Consider the following 27,558-nt stretch of genomic DNA (forward strand, 5'->3'; position numbering starts at 1 on the left):
TTATTCCACGGGGGTCATTTTTCTAAACGTGAAATGGACTGATTTTTTGAAAAAGACATTTTTTCTACGGGCAAAAGGGGTCATTATTCTACGTCGAAAGGGAGTCAAAATTTGCCTCTACACCGGCCGCGATAGATCGATGATGAGAACAGGGGGGGGGGGGGGGGGGGGGGGGGGGGGGGGGGGGGAGATAGGGTAAGATAACTATAGGTATCTCTGTAGAGAATATTTAGCTGTGGTTAGATGGTGAATTGTTTAATGCGAATAAATATTTGGATTTTTTGTACGATTCCAATACCATTTTCAATGGAGGCCGTGATCGCCTTTTTGTTAATCTCATTAAACTATTACATGTTTGACTTGTTACATTTTATATATTGATAAATTTCTATTTGAAAATCTATAATATGAAAGTATCATTTTAACAAACCACTATCTAGCGCTTTAAGTGTATGCATCTTTTGTTTTTATTTTCCAAGTAACATGCATGTACAGGACTAGTGCCATAGATCTCTCTCTCTCTCACGCGTACTCAATATCTTAATTAAGCAGTACGAAATGATTTGATCGTTTAAGATATATGATGGCATTCATCAATACAAAAAAGAAAAATATTGCATACATTTGTGTATATAGTTTAGATTTGAAAAAAAATATATAGATAAAAATCTAAACTTGGTTCAATAAGTCTCATTCCTACTCGAGATATATGTGGATCAGTACCCGATGCTATATGTACATCTAATAATGTATAGAGGGAGTTCTGGGAGTTGTAATTCACTCAGTACCGGATCCATAGGGGGGTCTGGGAGTTGTAATTCACTACAGTACCGGATCCAGAGGGAGGTCTGGGAGTTGTAATTCACTACAGTACCGGATCCAGAGGGGGTCTGGGAGTTGGACACCTCCCCCTTCATCAAAAGACTATTAAATAACGCATTTTGAAGGTGGACCCCTCCTTCCTTTGAAAACCAAAATTAATGGTAGCTATAGACCCCCCACTTTTAATACTTCCTGGATCCGCCCCTGCACTAATTCAACAAATCCTAAATATTAAGGAAATAAAACTCAAACACATAATATTGGATAAGCTCGCACGCGCGAGTACAACAGAGTTTATTCATACACGTGTACATAGACATCTGGAGGTTCATTATTCCACTCAACTCATTCTACAACAGAAAAAAAGTATATCAAAACACAAGTATGTATTTATTATTTAGTACCAAAAGCGGAGGTCCGCTGCATGAAATCCCCCACCCCCCTCCAATGAATATTGCTAATCGTTTTATAACAATAAATATGATTCTATTTGTACAAAAGGCCGAATTCAATATAAAAAGGGATATAATCAAGAAGTTATATCTATACATTGTTTGCAGATTCCAATTTTTTAATGAAAAGAAATCTTTACGTCTGACGTAAATGTTAGCAAAACTACCCAACATAAACTAGGTCAAAGCAAACTTTAAAACTATATATTTACTCAAGCGATAACACGTAGATAGTGTATACAGGCTGACATGCCGCACAAGTATTTAATTCTCAGGACTAGACGGAAGGTCGAAAGAACAGGGAGGCCATGTTGGATTTTAAGGTGAGACTAAATTATTATTATAGTAATGACTGCTTTGTTTTATATCATATTGTAATTCTATTTCGTTAATTGTTTTAATCTGTCAACATCTTTAAATGAAATTCCGGTTTTATTTAATCAACAGTAAACTTCTCGTGTGATCCCGCCATCAGAAATGCATCCCCGGCGCAGTGCTCAGGAAGTCCTACTGTGTGACCTCTGTGAAACTGTCCCCCTACAGAGTCACTGTGAACTTTGTAATATAAATCTCTGTGTTAACTGTGCAGGAAAACATGTCTCAGACTCGTCTAAAAGACACAAAGTCGTGCCGTTTTTACACAGAAAGTCTACTCCTAACTACCCGAAATGTCCAGACCACGCCGATAAACACTGTGAAATTTACTGTGAAAAATGTGGCGTTCCTGTCTGTTCTACCTGCGTCACTTCAGGTAAACACAAAGGTCACGATATATCAGATATTCTGGAAAAACTTGGATCTAAAACAGAAAGTTTACAAAGAGATCTAGAAGAACTCGAGACAAGAATTTATCCCCGATATGAAGAAATGGGGTCTAATGTCGAAACTGAGAAAACCGAATTAGAAACGAAATACGGGAAACTGACGACAGAAGCCGATCAACAAGGAGAAATCTTACACCAGGAGATTACCGCCATTGTCAACCAGCGGAAATCCGCCATTGCGGAGATGAAAACTAAACATCTGGACGCGCTAAATAAAAATACAAAAGAAATCACACAGAAAATGGCGGAACTCAAACAGATCATGTCCGACTTGAAATCAATCCTAAAATCAAATGATGTCTCCTTAACCTCTGCTTACAAATCTAGGAATTCCCAATTTAGAACATTACCGCCTAAAGTCCGAGTCACATTACCGAGTTTCTCTCCTCAGAAAATAAACAAAGATCAGCTCAATGAAATGTTTGGTTCTCTGCCGCCATTATCCATTAACACAGAACATGGCGACACAATGAAGTCAGCAGAAGCTGTATCGTCTCCTCCAGTCAAACCACTGCTTGATGAGCCGCGCCTCACCGCCACCATAGACACTGGGTATAGCAGGTTCTTAGACAGTCTATACAGTGTTAGCTGTCTGAGTGAAGATCAAGTCTGGACATGCGGGACTAACGACACCATGAAGCTGCTCAACCTCCAGAGTAAACTACTGACATCAATACAAACCAAGTCAGGGAACACACCAGAGGACATAGCAGTGACACGGGACGGAGATCTTGTTTATACTGACTATTGGAATAACACCGTGAACTTAATTAAGAATAAACAGATACAGACCGTGATCACACTACAGGGGTGGAGACCTGGCTATGTCTGCTGTACCGCGGGTAACGACCTCCTGGTTACCATGATCAGTGATGATGAAACACAATCCAAAGTCGTGCGTTACTCCGGCTCCACAGAGAAACAAAGCATTCAGTTTGATGATCAGGGTCGTCCTCTCTACTCATCTGATAATAACACTAAATACCTCAGTGAGAACAAGAACCTGGATATCTGTGTGGCTGACTTTACAGCTAGAGCAGTAGTGGTGGTCAATCAGTCAGGAAAACTCCGATTTAGATACACTGGTCATCCCTCTAATACCGAGCAATCATTTCATCCATACGGCATCACTACAGACAGCCAGAGTCACATCCTGACAGCAGACTATCACAATCATCGTATCCACATCCTAGATCAGGACGGACAGTTCCTCCGTTACATTCACTGTGATGTAGTCTATCCATTCGGTTTATGTGTGGACATCAGAGACAACCTCTTTGTGGCTGAGTTATACACTGCTAAAGTGAAGAAAATCCAATATCTATAAACAGTGTTAATTACACAGCTCTACACAGTGTTAATTACATAGCTCAACACAGTGTAATTTACAGAACTGTGTTAATTCCTTCTACTTGTTAATTACATCCCCGTGTTAATTACAGCCCTGTGTTAATTACAGTCCTGTGTACATTACAGTCCTCTGTTTGTGATGTGTAACATGTACTTGTGTTTGTGAGTTTAACAGAACATTATTTTGTTTGTGAATTAATTCAATATGTGTTTGATTTTACAATGTATATATTAGATAAACATGATACAGAGTTCAGTCTTACATTATTACTGAGTACTTACTTAGATTTGTAGTACTGTAACAGAGAGTGACCCCAAACGTCCAGTCTTCATCACAGATCTTCAGATTCAAGGTCACAGTCTTCTGTTTACCATCAATAACATCACACCACTTATCTAAATCTCCACCGTCCTACAAAATAAACAAAGTGTAATCATATCAAACTGAATTGTCAAGGATAGTCTGTGATATATTTACATGTTTACATATATGTCAATGTAATGGGAAGGAAAAGAAGATATGGCTGAACCGGTGTCACAACGGGGATCGAATCCAAGGCCTTCGTTCCCACGATATGACAGGACCAGGGATTGGACCCGAGACCCCTGTACAGTGTATTACTAGTCAGGTGCTCTAACCACTGAGCTATCCAAACCAATATCCATGGTTTGACTGGACCGGGAATCTAACCCAACACCCCTGTATTACATATGTAATAGTCATGTGCTCTAAACACACAAAACTATCCAGGCCAATATCCACAATACAAAGTGAGCTTTTCCAATTGAAATTTATCTGTTGTTATTGACTTTTTACATTATCATCTTCTTCTCCACAACCACTTGGCCAAATCCAATCAAAACTGGTACCATTCATTCTTAGGTAAAGGGAATTTGTGTTTGTTCACATGATTGATTGATTGTATCTTCTTTAAGATTTAGACCTATACTCGGCACTTACGGCCATTGAGCAGTGAGGGTTCTTTAGCGTGCCACACCTACTGTGGCACCGGACATCCATTTTAAAGGTCATCTCCGAGGACCTGTGAAATTCACACCTGATGTCGAATGTTTGACGATAGAACTGTCACTACCTGTTTTAACGACTTAGATCTGTTGTGGTCAGGATTTGAACACCGGCCTTCAGCATGCGGGGCGTGCGCTCTAATCTCTAGACCACCACGGCGATACCGTTTGTTCAAATGAAGGTCAAAGGGAAAATAATCAAGAAAAGCCAAAAATAGGGTGGGTCATTTAAAACTCCTCTCAAGAACCACTGGGCCAGAAAAAATGAGATTGATGTAAAAGTTTTCTGATATAGTATAGATACAAGTTTGTTGAAACCATGGCCTCCCTGGGTTTGGGTAGGACATCATCAGCGGGTCAAAGTTTTACATGGAGATATAAAGGAAAAAATCTTCTTCACAAGAACAAGGTCATAATTAATCATATCAATATGCAAGCATCCCCAGGTAGTGAAGATTCAAGTTTGTTCACAATGTGGTCCTCGGGGAAGCATGGGGGGTGAACCACAATAATGGACACAAGTTTTTAAGGGAATGTATAGGGAAATGTTTTTGAAATTCATCTAAAAAACAGCAGGGTCATGATTGGTCATGTAAATATGCAAACACGTTTAGATAGTGCAGGTAATTCACTTAAACAAATCATTTTCAAGTAGGAGGTGTGCTGAGTCAAGTGTTTTATACCCCTGCGACTGTAGCTGGGGAGGGGGAGGCATATTGTCCTGTCCTGTATGTCTGCCCCCTACTTTAACATTGCTACTAACTTTTGAATTGGGAGTCGTATGGCTCTCATATTTCATATATCAGCATTCTATGTAAAAAGACCTTCCTGATATTACTAGAGATTTTAACCTTGTGACCAAAACCTTAGCGTTTGAATTTTTTTTAAAGAAACCCAAACTTAGACAGTATCTCCTGAACTACTTAAAGTATGACCTTTAGATTTTGTATATAGATTCCTTCTGACAGAACCTTTCATTTTACACCATTGTCTTTGACTTTGCAGTCTTGACCTTGAAGTTTGACTTATATTTCAAAACTTCAGGTGAAACTTGAACCTTGCTGCTCATCACTTTTGAATTGTAAGGGATAGGTCATTCATGTTTCATGCGTGCATTTCTTGTGACAAGACATTTTTAGCTATCAAAGTTTTTACTTGTGACATTGGCTTTGGAGTTTGACCAACTTTTAAAAAACCTCATCAAGGTCATATCTCCAGAACTATTTAAGCTGGGGCTTTCATATTTTGTATATCAGATCCTTTATCACAAGACCCTTTGATAAAATGATATTTGATACAATGACCTTGACGATTCACTCCAGCTGGAATTTAACCTTCATTGGAAATTCAACTTGCTGATAGCTTTTGAATGGTGAATAAGAGATCTTTCATTTTACTAAATCCGAAGAGACCTTAAACAATTCTATATGACCAATCACTTCATGTTGAATTCTTGAGTCGGAGAGGACAGTCTAAGATTTAGGAACTTGTGCCCAATTATTTTGTTAAAACATCTGGAAAATAATATATGTTAAAATCAAATTTAGTTGATTAGTAGAAGAATACTTATGTGTTAATAAAATGTCCACACTTAATGCAGAGAGTTAATTAGACATGGTCGTTGACTACACTCTTTTCTTTGTTATTCGCAATTTTTTTAACTTCTTGATATTTTACTGCTCACAGTTTAGTCCAGTCATTCTACTGTTTTACCTCAAACTAACTGCAACAGAAATGGTTTTTGCAAAACTTGTAGTGGAATATGCTTATACTGATCATATAAAAAATCGAGAGAAGGGAAAGTCGTCGATTTGCTAATTTAAATTAGAACATTTTCATAGCATAAACTTTGTTATGGCATGGCTTCCATAGACGCAGAAGAGTTTACAAGGGAGATAATTGAAGTTATGTAGACGCTCTTTGTAGTACTGCATATATACTGGTAAGTCAATTTTATCCTTTAAAATGCTAGTTTGTTTCAGACATGTGCTAATTTGTTTACCACTAATTACATCTTCATACGAAAAAAAAAAGACTGTATAAAAGCTAATTAGGCCTAATGAAGTTCAACGTTATACGATATTCTATGTATACTATCCATATTATATTATCTGATTCTTTAACAGACATTGGTTCCAAAGCATCTAAAACCAAGTGATCATATAATCAAAGAACTACAGTTTGAAAAATATAAAATATTGGAGTCTAACTTCTCTCCAAAACAAAAATATCATATCAATATGTAAGCCCTCGCTAACAGCAAACAAAAAGGTATGGAAAACAGTTTTTGCCATTAGTTGATAATGTTTAGCGTTAAATGTCGCAAAAACATAAGAACAACAAAAACGTATCTCTTATCTATTAATATTCCTTCAAACGTTTATATCGTCGACTGCCCTATTTCGGTGACTGACCAGAATCGGTGACCTTTTGTTTACGTGTGCGCGTTGTCGTTTCCGGGTGTAGATTGCGTCATCAATTTCGCCGTAGTGTTTGCAAACATACATAGAGTATGTCTTCAGTTTTTTCCGAAAATGAATTACTAGAAGGAGAGTATGCAAAAAATCCACACGAGCACCCCAAAAATAAGCCCATTTACTTATTACTTTTTCAATCCAACCTTCAAATTAATATTAAAGTATACCAAAAGTCTAGAATTCTACACTATGTTATTTCATTCATTGACATTTAGTTGCACATTCCTCCTGTATAAACGTTTTAACAGTTACAAACTTTTGGCAAACCTATATTAACAATGATCACCGAAATAGGTGACGTCACTGTTTTAGGACCACAAAGCGACATGTTTTTTGTTAGGAAAATATATTCAATTAACGTACCAATGAATTTCAAATTTTTTAAAATGAAAGTAAAGGACTTTAATTACTTTAAAGGTAGGTGTGTAATTTATTTATTTAATCCAAGTGATTAATGAGAAAATCGCGGTTTATCACTAAGGTCACCGAAACTGGTCAGTCAACGATATAATGTTTGGTTGTTTGTAGTTGTAGGTGACACGGGATCTCCGTTTTTAAGGTCATATTCGAAAGTCATGTGATTTTCATTTCGAAATGTCGAGCGTTTGGTGAAAGAGTAATGGCATCTTAGGTTTGATGCGGCCATGACACGAGCGGCCTTTAACTTAGCTTCTAATTGTACATACATGAGAATAATTTCCAGCTGATTTAGTAAAATCAAATGTTTTTCAAGCATTGGGTATTTGTCCCTCACAAGTGAATTGCATCGACTTTTTAATTTTCAGGTAGTGATAGAACACTTGAATTTGCAATATATCTCTTTGTGATAGTCAATACATTGTGAACAGGACCAGTGCCGTCAGAAATGACTCCATTGTCTCGAAAATTCGTTTTTACAAAGACCTAGGAATTTCAACTTTCGAAAAACTTTTCTTAATTTGTGTAGCTCGTTTTGAACTATTGTAGTGTAGTATGGGGTCCCCGAAACTACCACAACATTGAGATGGTTCAGAATCGCGAACTTCGTCATTATCACAGATTCATTCCTTTACCTGCACTACATGTATGGCGAATTCGGATGGAAGAATTCTTAACGCTGACACTGTATAGGCTATTTGATACTGGAATTTTCTACTATCAATGGACAACATTACTAAACATGTGTGAATCAATATAATAAGTCTAACTGGACATCACAAATGAAGTCATTATCGGAATCTTTAAATTCTATAGAAAATATATAATAGATTACTAATGTGTGACACTGGTGATTTCAGAACAAGTTGCTTCATAACTATAAGAAGTAGTGGCTAGTACATGTAAAAGTAAATCAACTATTAAGTTATGTTTATATAGAGATATTAAAACAAATTTTAGAGCCGAAAATTAATTTTCCAAGAGCATTCCAAAATATATAAGATCTTTACTTGCAGTATGAAGATGTGGTATACTTCCAATTAGAATAGAAATGGGGCAACACAAAGGAGAAGAATTAGAAGACAGAATATGTACACTGTGTTCTTTAGATTGTGTTCCCGTGGGGGAATAAATGGAGCGACCCTTCGGATGAGACCGAAAATATTGAGGCCCCGTGTCACAGCAGGTGTGGCATGATAAAGATCCCTCCATGCTCAAAGGCCATAAGCGCTAAGTATATAGGCCTAAATTTTGCATCCCTTCACCGGTGATGTCTCCATATGAGTGAAATATTCTTGAGAGGGACGTTAAACAATATACAATCAATCACTTTTAATAGATGAAGATATGAGTGAGTCACGTTTTACTACCTTGTACTGCATACTTAAATCTCAGAACAGATTATTTACTAGTTGTACCCCACATTGTGTATGTCAACTTAGATTGTATTATTTTTTATTAACAAATTCCCCTCGGCAAACCATCCAGTTCATACATTCCGCTTATATTTACAGACATTCTTTGATTTACAGAAAACACTCTGCGTAATTATTGTCTTTGTATTGCTATTATTTCTTTATCATAGTGACATATAGATCCGATGGATCGGGTGTTTTGAATTCGCATTTATTCGATATGATGTATGTCACTTTAATTACTGACTTACTGTAACAATGCGTGGCAAAAGAGTGCATCAAAAATGTTGCCGTGACTACACTAATCCCAACACAATAATATTTTAAAAAAAAGAAAAAAAAAAGAAGGAAATTTAGTGTCTAAATCTACAAGACTTAATCATGAATGATCAAGTCGCGGTCTTCGCTCAACAACATCTACGTTTTACTTCGACAAGAACTGTATATTTTGTGAAAATTTTCTGATAGGAAACGTGGTGTTAATGGCTTTTCTATCCGAACTGTGCAGTCTTTTGGCCCGCCACTAATGCCCCAGGGGTCCTGGAGTCCTGAAATTTACAATTTATGTCCCCCTTGTCCTAAATATGCTTCATACTAAATTTGAAAAGAATTGAACAGGCAGTTATCAAGAAGTTAAAAATGTTCAATTGTTAACGCATGACGGACGACACACAACGCACGACGACAGACGACAACCCATTTCAATGTCACCTGAGTAAAAAACTAGCTGTGTCGTAGCCATACAATTGCCTTTACTCAAGGTTCATCATTTAACAAAAAGAGAAGAGTTTCCCTATATATTACTATGTAATTCTTCTGATCCTCTAATATGACTCCGCCATTTTTGATCCCCTACTGTGGTCCCATCTTACTCCGTGGTGCCATAATTTGAACAAACTTCAATCTACACTATTTCAGGAAGCATTTATATAAATTTCAACTTTTCTAGCTTAGCGGTTCTTGAGAAGATTTTTAAATGACTCCACCCTATTTTTTTTTTATTACCTCCCCTTTGATGGAGCATGGTTCTCCATTTTGTACAAACCTGAATCCTCTCTACCCAAGCATGCTTTGAGGCAAGTTTGGCTGAGTGATATTAGCCCTGTGGTGCTTGAGAAGAAGTCGAAAATGTTAAAAGCTTATGAAGAGACGAAAAGACTGATGCTGGACAAAATGTGATCAGAATGGCTCACTTTAGCTTTCAGCTCATGTGAGCTAAAAAGAGTTAACATTATATGCCCCAGTCATTGTCTGAATGAGGTATAAAACATTTTACATAATTTCATTAACAAACCTGACATTTTCTACAGTAATAAAGCTATCCAAGTCCTACAAAATGTTAGAGTCTCAGGGAAATTATCCTCATCAATCAGCCGGACATCTCAAGTAACTGCTACCCTGTAAAATTGATTTCAACATTAAGTACTAGGTAACCAAAATGATTCCTTCCCACCATTATATTATGCTATTAGAACAAGAATGTCTACAAAAAATCCATGTAATCATTCTGAATGTACCAAATTGAGAACAAACGTCAATTTAAAAACACTCATCACACAATATCTAATCTCTGTATACAAAAAAAAAATGTACATCAAGTCCTATACGTCATCAATGAAAAGTTTCTCACCCCCTCACCTCCCAGCATAAAGTTGAGAAAATAGTTCTCCATCCCCTCACATCTCAATGTAAAGTTCAGAAAATAATTCTCATCCCTGTCACCTCACTACACAAAGTTCTGAAAATAGTTCTCCAACCCATCACGTTTCAATGTCAAGTTAAGAAAATAGTTCTCCATCCCTCAACTCCCAACGTAAAGTTCAGAAAATAGTTCTCCAACCCATCATGTCTCAACATAAAGTTCAGAAAATAGTTCTCCATTGATCACTGTTCATTATCTTCAGCTTTCTCCTATCCTAAGGATATAAGACTTTTCCCCGTTTTTCCCCATGTAAAACTTTGATCCCTATTGTGGCCCATCCTACCTCCAGGGTCCATGAATTTAATAAATTTGAATCTGCACTGTCAGGAAGCTTTCGTGTAAATGTAAACTTCTTTGGCCCAATGGTTATTGAGAAGATTTTTAAAGATTTTCCCTTAATATTTGTATATAAAACTTTGATCCTTTATTGTGACTCCACCCTTCTCCGGATGTCTCCATATGAGTGAAATTTTCTCGAGAGGGACATTAAACAATATACAATCAATCAATCAATCCACCCTTCTCCTGAGGGCATAATTTAAAAAACTTGAATTTGCACTAGGCCAAAATAAAAATATTGTTTGTTTCCCCTCGCCCGACGGAGTCTGAAAATTCACACAAGTTTTTATTACGCCATTCTGGTGAAGTTTTTTTTTAATTTCAAGAAAATTTCAAGGTCGTTTCTGGTGCAGATCAATATTTTATAATGACAAAAATTTTCTATTATCTTCTTTGGTTTCGATCCAAAATTAAAAAATAATGATACGAATATAGGAGGTGTTCTGGTCCGAAATCTAGAAATTTCGCCGCCTCCAGCTGGAGGCGGCATTCTCGGGCTGATTTCAAATACTTACAAGCCGAATTCAATTTTAAACTCATAACTAATCAATAAAACGATTCTTCTTGTACTTACTAATATCAATTTTAAGGGTTATTTCATCACATAAACAGTCTCTTGAAAACATTTTATCAAACTGTCGAGCTTAGTTTTGAGTCACGAGACTCGTTAGTTCAAATGGCAGTGAAAATTCGGTTGACTACAATTGTTGGCTTCTGTTATCGAATTTTGGAGTGATATTTTCTTTTAATCGATATTAATAAGTACAAAAACCATTGTTTTATTGATTAGTTACACTTCGTGAGTTTAACATTGAATTCAGCTCGCAATTCGGACTAGTGATCTGCAAAATCAAGATGGAGAAATGTTGTCTACACGAGGAGCGAGGAAACATGAGAAATGTTTCACACAATGAAGTAGGGAGAAAACCAATCCAGAGTGAATTAAAGTAGAACTGGACTCTTTCTGACTTTCAATTTGGTCAAAGCTTACCTCATTCAAATAAGCAGAGGTCAAAATATTAGGTTTACATAACAATTTTTTAGGTAAAAATTGTAACCTATGGGACAGTGAAGATTTATGAACAATTAGGCTACTCTGCTTTGATTTGTTTTCATTGCTTGGGAATTTCAAAGTACAAAATGGGAAAATACCTGCTATTTAGCTCACCTGAGCTAAAAGCTCAAGTGAGCTTTTCTGATCACCCGTAGTCCGGCATCTGTCCGTCTGTAAACTTTTAACATTTTTGACTTCTTCCCAAAAACCAATGGGCCAATTTCAACCAAAGTTGGCACAAAGCATCCTTATGTAAAGGGAATTCTAAATTGTTAAAATAAAGAGCCAGACCACCTTCCAAGGGGAGATAATCAAGAAAAGGTAAAAATAGAGTAGGGTCATTAAAAAATCTTCTTCTCAAGATCCATTGGGCCAGAAAAGATGAAATTTATAAATAAGCTTTATTAGGTAGTGCAGATTCTAAATTGTTAAAAGCATGGTCCCCGGGGGTTGGATGGAGCCACAATAGGGGATCAATGTTTTACATACAAATATATAGGGAAAATCTTTAAAAATCTTCTTCTCAAGAACCACTGAGCCAGAAAAGCTGAAATTTACATGAAAGCTTTCTGACATAATGCAGATTCAAGTTTGTTAAAATCCTTGCCCCTGGGGGTCAGATGGGTCCACAATAGGGGATCAAAGTTTTACATACAAATATAAAGGGAAAACCTTTAAAAATCTTCTCAAGAACCACTGAGCCAGAATAGCTGATATTTACATGAAAGCTTTCTGACATAGTGCAGATTCAAGTTTGTTTAAATCATGGCCCCTGGGGGTAGGATGGGGCCACAAGGGGGGGGGGGGGGGAAATCAAAGTTTTACATACAAATATATAGGAAAAATCTTTAAAAATTTTCTTCTCAAGAACCATTGGGCCAAAGAAGTTCACATTTACATGAAAGCTTTCTGACATAGTGTAGATTCAAGTTTGCAAAAACCATGGCCTCGAGGGATAGGTTGGGGCCAAAATAGGGACTACGGTTTTACATGCAAATATATTTGGAAAGTCTTCTGATATGGACCAAGGTAACTCAGGTGAGCGATGTGGCCCATGGACCTCTTGTTTAGCATGGGAATGGAACCTTATTTCAGCCCCCTAAAGACCCTGAAATTAGAGGGCATTTCATATATCATAACAAAGCATTCAGATAACAATAATAATGATTGGTTTTATATAGCGCTTTTTCCAGCTGCTCAAAGCGCTTTACAATGCATTATTACCCCGGCAGACCTTATATCAATTTAGGACTTTTTCAGCTTCCTGGAAGAATACAGTGAAAGCTGCCGTTACAGGTGCTAGAGCACTAACATACTAACAATATCTTTCACCAGTCAATGATATAAAGATTTGCAAACCACAAGCCATTCGGGCAACCATTTTCAGGAAATCCACATGCCCGAACTCAATTTCACTTGCCCGAAAAAAAATGTAATTATATGCATGCGAAATCTGAATAATTTTCAAGACAAATCCGGAACAGACCGAGTGAAGATGTGTAATCAATGGGACAAATGACTTTGTTTGGGACGAGTTATTCTAATTTTATGACTTGAGCATGCGCGTAATATTTACTTCCGATTGTCAAATTAAAACTCCGATGGGTAAATTTTTTTTACAGGCCAGTGAAATTCACTATCTATAGCCAGGTACCCCTTTTACACTTGGGTGAAGTGAGGAAATTCATGTAAAGTGCCTTTCCCAAGGAAACAACATCGGCTCTGCCGCGGCCAGGACTCGAACCCACGACCTTTCGGTTGAGAGTCTGACAGGCTAACCACTAGGCCACCGATGGTGGACAATGCATCCCATCTTAAGACAGACATACAAGTATACATTGCTGTACAATAATACGTCCCACCTACAAACGGACTTACAAACATTGATTTACCATGGTATACCCCGTCTACAGACAGTCATACATTAATATACCATAATATGTCCCACCTACAGACATTGTTCCACAATACACCCCATCTACAGACGTATATGCAGACATTGCTGTACCATAATACAATCTATCTACAAACGGATGTACAGACATTTCTGTACCATAATACGTCCCATCTACAGACAGACATACAGACATTGTTGTACCATAATACGTCCCATCTACAGACAGACATACAGACATTGTTGTACCATAATACATCCCATCTACAGACAGACATACAGACATTACTGTACCATAATACGTCCCATCTACAGACAGACATTCATGTACCATAATACGTCCCATCTACAGACAGACATGCAGACATTGTTGTACCATAATACGTCCCATCTACAGACAGACATACAGACATTGCTGTACCACAATACGTCCCATCTACAGACGGACAAAAAAATTGCTGTACCATAATAAGTCCCATCTACAGACAGACATACAGACATTGCTGTACCATAATACGTCCCATCTACAGATGGACATACAGACATTGCTGTACCATAATGAGTCCCATCTACAGACAGACATACAGACATTGCTGTACCATAATGAGTCCCATCTACAGACAGACATACAGACATTGCTGTACCATAATAAGTCCCATCTACAGGCACACATACAGACATTGCTGTACCATAATACGTCCCATCTACAGACGGACATACAGACATTGCTGTACCATAATGAGTCCCATCTACAGACAGACACACAGACATTGCTGTACCATAATAAGTCCCATCTACAGACGGATATACAGTCATTGCTGTACCATAATACGTCCCATCTACAGACAGACATACAGACATTGCTGTACCATAATACGTCCCATCTACAGACAGACATACAGACATTGCTGTACCATAATAAGTCCCATCTACAGGCACACATACAGACATTGCTGTACCATAATACGTCCCATCTACAGACGGACATACAGACATTGCTGTACCATAATGAGTCCCATCTACATACAGACACACAGACATTGCTGTACCATAATAAGTCCCATCTACAGACGGATATACAGACATTGCTGTACCATAATACGTCCCATCTACAGACAGACATACAGACATTGCTGTACCATAATACGTCCCATCTACAGACGGACATACAGACATTGCTGTACCATAATACGTCCCATCTACAGACAGACATTGCTGTACCATACTGAGTCCCATCTACAGACAGACATACAGACATTGCTGTACCATTATACGTCCCATCTAAAGACAGGTATATAACATGTTCAATTGGTAATGCACGACAGACGAAACACAATGATGTATGCAGACCAACAGCAATAAATGCATCCCTAGAGCGTCAGGTACATGTAATCTACTGTTAATTCTGTAGGTAACTGTATGTGAACTGGTACAATACAGGCAGCTATAACTCATGTCTTTGACTACAAACCAAATTGACAACATTCAAACAACATTTAATAGGTGAAATAACACCATTAACAAGAGCTGTATCATAATTTACATAGTCTAAGGGAGATAACTGTAAAATCTGCCTTCATGCTCTTTACATGAACTTAACTTTTTCCAGTAAAAATGAATACTTCTCTGACTCTTCTCAGGGCAAATGAGGACACCCACTGATTGCTGCACCCCAGCAATTTTCAATAAAGTGTTCAGTCTCCAACAGCTGGCAATGATGGGATAGTCAGTCAAGAAAATTTCTTCTGCCCATTCATACAAGTCCCTAAAAATTTTAATGATAATTCATTGCTAAAATTGAGAATGTAAATGAGGCTGAGCTGATCGAGACACATATGTTGCCAGCTGGTGAATGTCAAGACACTCGGGAGAAATGAGTCCCTACATGAAATCCCTGTTTAGAGTGAGTGGTACCTGCTATAACCCCCTGTACACTTTAAATATGTATGTACTCGGGGGTGGGTGAGTCGTTCTTGCAGCCAGCAACACAAACTGTGTACTCCTTCCTTAAAAGTGTCACCTCAAAGCATGAAATAATTAAAATGGTGACAAAGAATGAACTTTGCTGAATACATGGTCACTTACTAGATGACAATGACAAAACGAAGATGAGTTAGATGACATCGACTATTGTGTTAGTTTTATGTGACAAACAAAACCTAGCTCAGACCCATTTTTAAATATTATCTATAAATTATGTAACAAGAAGACTTGATTTATTTCTTCAGGAGATTATAGATACAGTGTATTTTTTTCTTTTCTTAATTATTTGCTAGCAGTTAACATGGTTATTAGGTACAATATATATACTATGTGTTAGCAAGTTTAACAATGAATGTTTGAAATCTAATAACTTGTTTTTAATAAAAGTGTTTTATTATATTCATCAATCATGATATTTCAGCCAGCTGTTTTTAATATCCATTGGGCCCAAGGGGCGTTATTAGTTTTCAAATGATACTTCAAAAAAATAAGTTGATAACTGGCCAAGTGACCAGGAAGTAAAACTAATTTAAAATAATGTAGCTCTGTATCTTGTAATGCTTCTCCAGAAACTTCTCTGACGGAACGAACAGTCCTGGTCACTCTTCTGATAATGGACTAGGCAGATCCATTCCATGTCTGTGTGCAGGGTAGTGCTACGATCCCCATCATTAGCTTAGTGGACAACATCCTAGATAAAATAGACAATACGAATTAAATAAAAAACATAAACAAATATCTCAGTACAAAAACATAACAAGCAAGACACAAAGTAGACAGGATTACGAGCCCGAGACAAAAAAGTGGACATCTTGAGCATCGTTCAGATCCAAATCTGTGTGTTAGTTTTTCATTTATTCTTTGATATTAATATTCATTTAATTATTACATTAAATGATGCATTTTTGATGCTGTGCCCCACAGGTGGATATAGACCATCTTCTCCTACCTGGACTCAGGGGTCGCGATGTTAACTGAATCTACAAGACATTGAGATGCTAGTACACATAATTTTAAAAAAATTGAATTCATCATGATTTGGTCCTTTAAAAGATTTTCATTAAAAATGTCTACTTTATTCATACGTAATCATCACAACTCTTTGTGACTCCATTCTAATCCCAGGGGCCATCTTAACATGAAATAACTGTAATCTACAGTGAATGAGGATGCCCATCGGAGTTGTCGCATTATCTCTTTTCAAACAAAAATCTCAGTTCTGTGTATTCCTCCTTAGTGACCAAATCTTGAACACAAGAGTCGTGTTGTGTACAAATTAAAGTACATGTTGATGCTTGCATAATATATATTTAATTGTAAAATGAATTTAAATTTGTGGTTCCTAAAAAGAAAATTTATTTTGAAAGAAAACACTTTTTCCTCTTGTGACCTCACAGGGTTTGACACTAAGGCACGTCCGACCGACCGAGTCTACTAAATGATAGGTCCGGTCGGGTAAAATGTCGATTTACTAGTCCGACTGGTCGTGTTAAAAAAATAAACAAGAAACTTTATTTTAAACCATAAAATATCTTATTTTTAACTTAAAAAAAAAAAATAACTGTAAAGAGTTTGCGAGCAATTTTGAACCGCGTCATGACAAAATCTCTATTTTTAGTTCTAATATATAAGTCGCTGTCGGAAGTGATGTTTTACGACATTTAATACTCTTTGTTAATGGGTGTAAAGTTATGTTTCGGATAAATAGATATAAACTGAATTCATTTTCATTTGAAAAAAAAAGAAGGTTTATTTTAATTGAATATAAGAAAGTGTCTATCAAATGAATAAATTAAATCGTAAATAGCCATTTTTCGTTGTTGACACGTGTGCAGGAATGTCTCGACTTCTTGTCCTCAAGGAAGGATGTTCCAAGAGAAAAAAGGAGTAGGTTGGGAAGAAACAAAGCAGTGCTTATGAAAAAGAAATTATAAAAAAGCGGTTGAGGTCATTTTATTCTAACAAAAGACTAAAGAATTTCTGTGCCGAGTAGAATTTAAAGAAACAGAAAATGCGTTTGAAAATAAAAGCATCAAATTGAATGACGAGACTAAAGATGTTTTTGAGACAATTAAGTACGTTTTAGTTTAAACTTAACGTTTGTCATTTGAATTAAGTACTTAAATATGGAGAAACCATCAGGGTTTCTTTTCTCTGGAAAGTTGGTCAGGGCTAGTGGATGTAAGGTCAGGTCTAGTAAAAATCATTTGAAGTAGCCCGACTGGTCTAGTGCTCAAGAAAGTAAATGTGAAAACCCTGCCTCACCCTGACCTCAGTAGTCATTGTGTGAACAAACTTGAATGTACACTTCATGAGGATACATGTATATTAACATATATATATTCCAATAACCCTTATGGTTCTTAAGATATACGACAGAGACTTGGTGGGCCTTACTGCTCACACGAGTTTTTGTATGTCTGTATTTCTGTAGCCGCTGTCTGAAGTCATTGTGTCTACAAATTGGAATCTACACAAAATGAGGGTGTGGGCATTACAACATAAAGAATTAGGCTGATATAGGCCTATATCATTGTGGATTTTAAATGCATTTTGCAAGAATTCTTTTGAAATATACTTCTATATAAAACTTAAGACTCCTAGGCTGTCCCATACCAATGGGTGGGTGGAGGTCACATTGGTGTGCATTTTAATTTTTTCTGAAGTCTTTTAATAGTCCTTACTCCTAACACAGAGGCCACAGTATTGAACCTTTATATCAAATGTCATATTGCACCCTGTGGTTCTTTGAACCTCTTTTAATACCTCATCCTTGTCCCCAGAGACAGTTGTGACCCAAACCAGTGACGGATCTACAGGGAGTTAACACAACACCCGCCCCCTACATTTGGTTGAATATTTTTTTTAAAAAGAAAGACATTTTTGTCATTTCATGGTCTTGGGTAGAAAAAGTACACATTTAGGTCGCACCTTTTCAAAATTGCCTAGATCCGCCACTGGTGTAAACAAACACAAAGTTACGTTCGGCCTCAATCTGACTAAAGTACTTTAGTCAGATTGGTTCGGCCTAGGTTGACAATCCCTAATCCGAGATTCCTCTGACTCTTAACCCCGCTTTTATTTTGTGACTTCTGCGGGGGAGAGTCAGAGCGGACTCCATATTGAAAAGTGGGAATTCAGTGACACCAGCTGGTGTCGCTGCTTTACCTACCTCTTACAACTTTATTTCGCGGACCCATCTTCCAAGACGCGAGGATTCAGTTATCGGAAGATTATTCTACAAATACATCATGATTAATACGATGCTATCGCCGTTTAAACGATGGAATTTTGTGTTTACATGTGCTGACGTCATGCGCAAAGAAATCAATGGCGAGGCGGCGATCTAATTCAAGTGATGCTCCATTTGTCGGTGTTAGGGCCGTTTAAACGGCGATAGCATCGTATTAATCATGATCTATTTAAAGATTTATCTTCCGTTAACTGAATTCTCACGTCTTGGAAGATAGATTCGCGAAATAAAGTTGTAAGAGGTAGGTAAAGCAGCGACACCAGCTGGTGTCGCTGAATTCCCACTTTTCAATATGGAGTCCGCTCTGACTCTCCCCCGCACATGTCAAATGTCGGGGGTAAGAGTCAGAGGAATCTCGGATTAGACAATCCCATACTGGCTAAAGATATTTCTTTTATGCAACTCACATAGATCTATATAGATAATTAACCAGACGATATATTTAGTGTTCTACCTAATAGCACTGTACCTGACGGTCATTTTTGCTAAGTACCTGTAAATATCCCCAAAATGAACTGTCATGTCCTTCGGATTCGGCATCCATTTCCGTTTTCACAGCAAGTGTCTTCTGCTTCTTAAAGAAAGACAACTCTTGTAGATTTTTAGTGGTATACATGAACATGGAATGAGTTGTATTTCTTGATAAAAAATCATTGGCGGATCCAGATAATTCCTTCAAAAAGGGAGGTGAATCGAAGACCGTAAACGAGCAAATGTTGATAATTTTTGGTTGATAACGTTTAAATAAAACCCACCCACTAGATCCGCTACTGTAAATTATGTAGTGCTCAGCTAAAATTATCATTTCAAAATAACAGCACATAATCTTCCCACTCCACATACTTATTGAATTGTCAAAATATTGTAGATCCCGCCATATTTTTTACGCTTTGGCTGTAAGGTTGATTTGAACAAACTTTTCTCGCAATATTCAGATTTCGTAAGCCATAGGAAGACAAGCAGTCATTTCACCCCCCCCCCCCCCCCTCCCTTAAGGTAGAGACCGATAGCAACCACGTGATCAGTAAAAATCGTGTATTTTCACGTGAAATTATTTTTCGGAATTCCGTACATCGCCATAGAGTAGTTGAAAAACAAAAAGGGGTTCCGAAAGTACAAGTTGCTGTGACTGAATCGATGATTGAGAGGGTCGTCTCGACGAAAGATATAGAAATTTGGCCATAGTTTAGATTAGGAATACGTCAATGTAATAATAGTGGACTAAATGTTTCGTCCGTGCAGAATGGCACTTTTTACCTCACGAAATTCACCACCATGCATAGCTGCGCTACGTAAACAAAGTTGTTGATGTAGCGTGATCGTGGTGTCCGAGTGCTGCGAGTTTCAATACTGTTTATGTAGTCATTGAGAGTTTAAACAAAGTTTCTTCTGAGAAGAGGAATTCGATGGATGCATTCAACGTGGACAACGAAATCATAATTTCGTTTGGTAAGTGAAAAAAATGGCAAATTGAATTTGTATTCAACCCACTTTTCCTCTGCTATTTCACAACGCGATTTTATAATAACATCTATAAACGCACAATTTGGAGCTGTTTCATTTTTTGTGCATTTATGTATTCCATATGTGCCCAAAATATAACTCCTACATGTGCATGTAATTGTAAATGGATGTCATGTATATGCCAGATTTGAAAAAAAAATAGGGCTCTCACAAGTTTGGGGGGGGGGGGGGGGGTGTTGCACTAAAATTCTATTTTGGTATAAATGATAGTACTTCTAGTATCTTGAAATTTCATTGACCTAAGAGATATCTCAAATCTGGGGTTTCATGTTTCATGCAAGCATGTAGGTCTACAAAACTTTATTTAAAATATTTGTAAAATCACAAGCCCCCCTCATAGGCAAATAAATGTATTGTATGAAAATAAGATATGGATGTCCTTCTCTTGACCCACACTCCGTAAAGGAGACAGGTCTGATAAATCTAGAGTTGACTTGTTTTGATATTATTAGAATGAACTGGCAGTTTATGAAAACATATCTGTCATCTCATATTGTAATATGATAATTATGATGTTTATTCACCTCATTAAGGACCCGGGGGTGGGAGGGTATGTACAGTTTAAATAGAAGGTAACTATAACAATATGAAATAAATAGCAATCATGCAGATGTACTACTACTGCAAGAGTTCACATTGCTGCACTGCACACATTTAACATACATGTAGTGTTACATATGTAATACTGATTTCAGACAAGATTTTAAAAATTAACATAATAAAATACATGTTATGTGTGTAATTTTCAATATATCAGCATTTTAAAGTTCACTAAACATGCATTGAGACACACGATTTTAAAATTGACATTGTCTGACACAGTATAATTAATGATTAATACTGACTGTGCAAATATTAATTATGATGATTTTTTTTCTAAGCATCATCCTAAGGACAAGTGCAAGTTGAAATGGGCTTCCAGCCAACAACTTCAACAGCAATTTGCCATGAAAATCAGCAAGAAAGGTACAATATTTTCTATCTTAGTAAGATAGAATTTTTCATTTTAACACCAGACATTTATAAAGACAATTCTTAGTATATTAGATATTCATCTTTTTTTCAATATTTGAATATACAGAATATATTTTTTATAACAGGTACTTCATTTACATTGATGATGTCATATCCCCTGGACCCCACAACTTCACAGGTTACAGAGAAAATTCAAGAACTTCTGCAAAATGTGGGACTTGGATAGAATCAATAATGTATTTGTGAGCCCAGAGCAATGGATATATTGTGCAACATACTAAAGTGTGAATTTAATGGAAAACAAGTACATGTACTCATGTATTACATGTCTTTTTTAAAGACAATAATATTGTATAAATATAGAGGAAGTGTCATTGTTGATTATTCTAAGTTTTTGATATATCAAAATCAGTAAACATTTCTAAATGAAAATAAAATACCAATTTTATAACTTTAATCAATGTGTTTGAATTTCTCATTTTCTAACCCCCCCCACCCCCCCCCCCCCCCCCCCCCCCCCCCCGTTACACACACTCAGTGCATATATACTGCCAAACGCTCAGCATCAGGTGTGAATGTCACTGGTCCTCGGAGATGACCATCAAAACGGATGCCCAGTGTCACAGTAGATGTGGCACGCTAAAGAACCCTCACTGCTCAATGGCCGTAAGCGCCGAGCAAAGGCCTAAATTTAAAGCCGTTCACCGGTCTTGGTAACGTCTCCATATGAGTAAAAAATTCTCGAGAGAGACGTTAAACAAGATACAATCAATCCATGGGTCGATTGGGTGGAAATCTTTCCATTGATATTAAATATAAAGTTGTTATTTAAACATATTTGGTGCACTATGCTGTATAATCATATCAATTTCTTATAATAGGTAATCGTGTCTGGTTATTATAAAAAAAAAATGTATGAAAAATAACTAAATATTAATGCAATCATTGTGAGTGCAAAAAGGTCAATCGCAAGAGCACATACATAAATGCATTGGCGGATATAGTGGATGGGGTGGGGGGCAACCGGCGCGAGCCCCCCTAAAATTTTCAAGTTTAAAGTAAATCGTGGTCTCTTGTTTAGAGAAATATATACGATAAAAGAATCCATAATTTCCTCCACTCTCAGAGAAATAAATGTCTGACAAAATCTTTTGATTTATTGAATTACTTTTAGTGGGAGAACGGCTACTTTTTCCAAAAACCCTTAAAATTTGCGTTATTTTATTAATTTCACCTTATTAAAAATGACAGAAAATAATAAAAATGACTACATAGGAGACATATTTTAAGCCCTAAAAAATCTGTAAAATCCAGGAGTTTCTGGGGAATCGCCCCCCCCCCCCCTTTCAAGGCGGCCCCCAGACCCCTGCCTCATACAGTTGCACCCCCCTCTCAACTTCAATTCCTGATCCGCCCCTGAAATAGCTTATAGAAACCTTCTTATTGTCATGTTCAATTTTCAAAGAGGTAATTTGGGAATGCTTAAACATTCTAAGTTATAAAAAGGTCAGTAGTTTATCTCTGCTGGCTGAATCTTTCTTCTCAATGCACCGAGTGCATATTCATGACGTCTATGTTCCTGCTCATTCTTTCTCCTCCATACCATGCAGTATATTAAAGGGGTTGGGATGTAATGGAGACATTTGTTTTAACAAATATAAATTGTATTTCAATTTTTTGTGGGGATTTTTATTTGAGAAAACTCTTAATATTAATCATCAAATATGATGACGTATGATAAATCTATATTCTGAGTGTAAGTGCACAAAGGTCAACAACGAGAACTACAACAAAATATAAGCTAAAATTTGAAATACATACTTTCTGTATTATATTTATTAATTTAAAAAAGGTATTACAAAGAATCTTCGAATTTCAGCAAGCTGTTTTTGATGGATTGTTTACAACATCTTTTAATAACCCTTTTTCTTACGAAAATGTGTAGTTTGTTAAAAGGGGGTGGGGTTAGGAATTTTTTGCTAGTTCCATATTGAACCCCATTATGGTGTATAATTTTTTTCATATATTTTACTTACTAATAGACTGACCACTTAATGAAATAAAATAAGAAATTTGATGGGTAATTTTTTTGCAGCTTAAGCAAAGGTATGACCCTGTGTGCAAATATTGTGCACTGTTTTAAGGTAATTGGTCAATGTAGCTCTGTTGAAGTAATGTTGTTGCATGTTAATAATGATTGCTGAACTTGAAATTGATGTGTAATATACAATTATGTGAAAGGTTGTTTGGAACCATATATGACAAGTTATGATCCTTTTTACAATAAAAATGTTATAGCTCTATTTGTATATTGCTCTCTACTTATTTTTCTTCACTTTTTACGCTTTACAAGGACTAAAGAAGGTGTTGTTAAAATCGCCATATTTCTCAAAAACAAGGTCGATTACCTACATTGATTTTTTATTATGTTTTATATCGAAGCTTCATCATAAACATATATCAAAATAAAAAAAATTCAATGGTTAATTTTTTTAGCATCAACCTATCAATCTCTACCTTAATTGATAAAATGACAAATGATATATCATATATATATATATGATATAATATATTTATTCACCAATCAAGGGCCCTTAGGGGGATATATACAAATTAACAATTAAACATTATAACTACATGATACAATTTACACATGTGTGTACCATATATACACATGTTAAGGGTTTCTACATTAACATAGGTATTGAATTGTCTCATCACTGATTGGAAATGCACTGTACAACTGTACAATAAGTGTGCTATACGGGAAGTAAAGTAAAACAATATTTAAAATGTTGTCACAAACACAGAGGGTAACAAGGGACGGTGCCTGAGCCAATTCGATCAGACTGGCAGTCTTGTACCCTAAGTATTTGAGACATTATAATTTTGGTGGTCTGGTTCGAATGGGCTTTTTGCTTTGGTCACGTGGTTAAGACATATACATAGGCGAACATGTGTTTGGGCGGCATTCTAAGCACGCTCGTTAGTTTTGAACTATTTATCATGTTTATTGGGTAACTTGTGTTTCTGGATCATCTAAGATAGTCAACAGATAAAGTCACAATGTGCTAATCGTCTTATGAGTTACGTGTGTTACTGAAACATTTGAGACAGTTCATAGATAGAAGCACCATGTGCTAAATATATTATGAGGTATATGTATTACTGTAAAGCACCATGTGCGTGTCGTGTGAATGTATTCAGAGTTGTGAAATGAAATGAAATGAGATGGAATGATTGAATTCATGGAAATAAAGTATCAAAAAAGCCGTAAGGAAGTGTGGAAATTTCATCATCCTAGCATGAAGCTAAATGGGGGGGGGGGGGGGGGGTCATTTATCCAAATTGTTTTCCTTTTCTATAGGTATACAGTCGTTTTCGATCGGAAATTCAGGAAATGAAAAAGGACAGCAGATTTGCTTCGGCAGCTTCACATATTAATTATATTATCAGAAAAGGAAACAGCGACAACTCTAATAAAAAATACGACGCTTATTTCAAGAGATTTAAATCCTGGTGTTTGGATCATGGTGTTGCATTTTACCCGCAGCAGTGAACACTGTGGCAGTCTTTCTCAGTGGCCTCGTACAGCAATCAGTTTCCGAATCCGTATTATCAACTTATTTTTATAGCATTAGCTGGTACCACAATTGCAATATGTATTATAATCCTTGTGATGAAAAAATTCTGCATATGATTATGGAAGGGGGAAAACGGATCATTTCGAAACCGCCAAGGATAACCCATGAAAGCAATTTATAAATCTTGCTTATTTCCAATGGGGTCCTAAGATGTTATAAGTTGATTATAGATTATGTATGACTAAGACAACATAGACAAAAATAAGAGAGAGCATTAGATGACATTTATAGATGTGTTTATTTGAAAGTGACAAGGAGTAAATTAAACATACTAGTATAGTTATACAATCCTTAGTATTCTATATCCCTGTTTTTAAAATCATTTTACTGATTTATTTGAGTATTTGTGCATTTTCATTTGTCATGAGCCAGATCAACTTTTGATCATTATTCATGTTACAAGAGTTCTTACAGCAGTTATTCACCAATTCATATATAATATATAATGTGCATACATTCATATTAGGTCCGCCCCAATGCTCGAGCTGTGATTTTGCCGTTTAAATTTAAAAAGTTTAAATTTTTAATTTTATGTTTAAATACTTTAAATAAATCTTTGCCTAGGATAACCCATGAAAGCAATTTATAAGTCTTGCTTATTTCCAATAATTATTTCCAATCTTGCTTATTTCCAATAAATTTAAATTTGCAATTTAAATAGCCACTTTATACGATCTATAACTCTGTTATTTCTGTACCTATTTTGATGCGGTTTTTAACGCTCAACTCGGTAAAGAAAATTATTTTTAAACACAATTAAATATGATTTCATTGCATAGGCCCTTTAGAGGCGATTTTTTTTTCAAAAGTGAAAAAAAAAATCAAAAGTGATAAACAAAAGTTTTTGCAATGTATCAGTGAAAATATGCCTTGTGTGTTGATTTTTTAGTAGTATTATAGACTACTTATGCACATAGTTCTGTTATTTCAATCAGCGCCGGGTCGCTTTAGTACAGACAGATCCCGGGTAGGTTAGATTAATAACCCCAGGTAGTTTGGGATAATAATGCAATGTGTATATAAGATGGGTGTTTGACATTTACAGATAGCATTATCGTCTCCATATCGTATACATCGAGTAGAAAACTCACGTGTTTTCATTGAACACATGGTTGACTATTGAGTTAACTTACGCGTATTCATTTTGAGCTTTTCACACGATAGATTACAACCACCCACCCTCAGCTTCTGCATTGACATTTTTTTTTTTGTTCCTTAAAAGATTTGAATTTATATTACAAAGTATGCGTATCGTTGTAAATATCAAGTTCTATATCAAGACGACGAGGCTGATATTCACGTGGTCTATGTACTTTAAATACGATGACGGATGCGCACGAGAGAAGGACCGCCCATCTCTTTGATAATGTGAATTTTACGAGGATGCTAGAAGATGACCCACTTCAGGCTTTCAAGCTGGTCCTTATTTTTCTATAACAGCCCTTATTTTCCTTATTTGAGCTTTAGAATCCTAAAAAAAGCCCTAATTTTTTGTTGAAATTCCTACATTTTCAAATTTTGAAAGTTTAAATAAATATGACATAAAGTAAGCGTTGGAATTTATTAAATTTAGTCTTAGTATACTTTCAGAAAATGAATATGTTGATTAAATGTACATCTCAGAAGACATCTTGATGGTTATCAGCTATATTCAGCATTGATTGTGAGCCATGGGAGTCCACCTGAATTATATCATGGTTTGTGCTGAATGTCGAACATGGCTGTTGATGACCACTGGTATGATCTTCTGAGTGGGTAATTAGTTTTTGTATTATTGCTCTTGCAAATGGTGAGTAAAACATTTTTTCTTTCCTATTGATTTGTAAATTTAATCCTTATTTTTGTCTAAAAAGCCCTTAAAAATCCTTAAAAAGTCCTTTATTTATTGATAATTTTGCCCTAAAAATGGCCCTTATTTTTTGCAAAATGTTACTTGAAAGCCTGCGATTTGTCACATATTTCAAAAGCTTCTCATTTTACATTATTGAACCATACATTCAATACAATGGTAGATTGTCATATACATGCACCATCATCGAACGATGCATGTGTTTATAAAAAAAAATACGCTTTACCCGTAAAACAGCAAAACTAACTTAACGAAAACTGATTATCCCTGTCATTATCAATCACATATTGGTGGCTTCATAAATTATTTTTCAGAAATTTAATTCTAAACATGTATTTGTACAAATGTTTTAAGAAAACATGTATAACACAAATATGAAAATAGGAAAAGGATTAAAGACTTGCATTAGCAAACACTTTATAAAATGAGAGAGAGAGAGAGAGAGAGAGAGAGAGAGAGAGAGAGAGAGAGAGAGAGAGGACTATTGTTGCATATACTACACATCAAAAGTTTTCTCATTTACTCCTCTGTTGAATGGTATGGGTATGCTTGTGTAGC

At 36.2% G+C, this 27,558-nt stretch overlaps 1 protein-coding gene and 2 long non-coding RNA genes across 4 annotated transcripts; 2 read left to right on the forward strand and 1 right to left on the reverse strand.

The window, feature by feature from the left end:
• Positions 1 to 1,082: 1,082 nt before the first annotated feature.
• On the reverse strand, positions 1,083 to 19,575 carry LOC130047766 (uncharacterized). Of its 2 annotated transcripts, XR_008796573.1 has the most exons (6): positions 19,502 to 19,575; positions 15,395 to 16,446; positions 10,078 to 10,181; positions 3,731 to 3,860; positions 2,891 to 3,396; positions 1,083 to 1,172 (listed from the first exon to the last, which is right to left on the reverse strand). It is a non-coding gene; the product is annotated as an uncharacterized LOC130047766 (long non-coding RNA). The 2 variants fall into 2 exon arrangements; XR_008796572.1 differs by lacking the exon at positions 19,502 to 19,575 and having other exon boundaries at positions 15,395 to 16,520.
• LOC130047765 (uncharacterized) lies at positions 1,506 to 3,700 on the forward strand. Its single transcript, XM_056143165.1, has 2 exons — positions 1,506 to 1,597; positions 1,722 to 3,700. Exon 2 carries the CDS (start codon positions 1,752 to 1,754, stop codon positions 3,423 to 3,425), a length of 1,674 nt encoding a protein of 557 aa, XP_055999140.1. The 5' UTR covers positions 1,506 to 1,597; positions 1,722 to 1,751; the 3' UTR covers positions 3,426 to 3,700.
• A 431-nt stretch (positions 19,576 to 20,006) lies between the features above and the next one.
• On the forward strand, positions 20,007 to 21,965 carry LOC130047767 (uncharacterized). Its single transcript, XR_008796574.1, has 3 exons — positions 20,007 to 20,457; positions 21,414 to 21,498; positions 21,633 to 21,965. It is a non-coding gene; the product is annotated as an uncharacterized LOC130047767 (long non-coding RNA).
• The last annotated feature ends 5,593 nt before the right edge of the window (positions 21,966 to 27,558 follow it).

This window comes from Ostrea edulis, chromosome 7 (genome assembly GCF_947568905.1).
Source record: "Ostrea edulis chromosome 7, xbOstEdul1.1, whole genome shotgun sequence".
Lineage (NCBI taxonomy): Eukaryota > Metazoa > Mollusca > Bivalvia > Ostreida > Ostreidae > Ostrea > Ostrea edulis.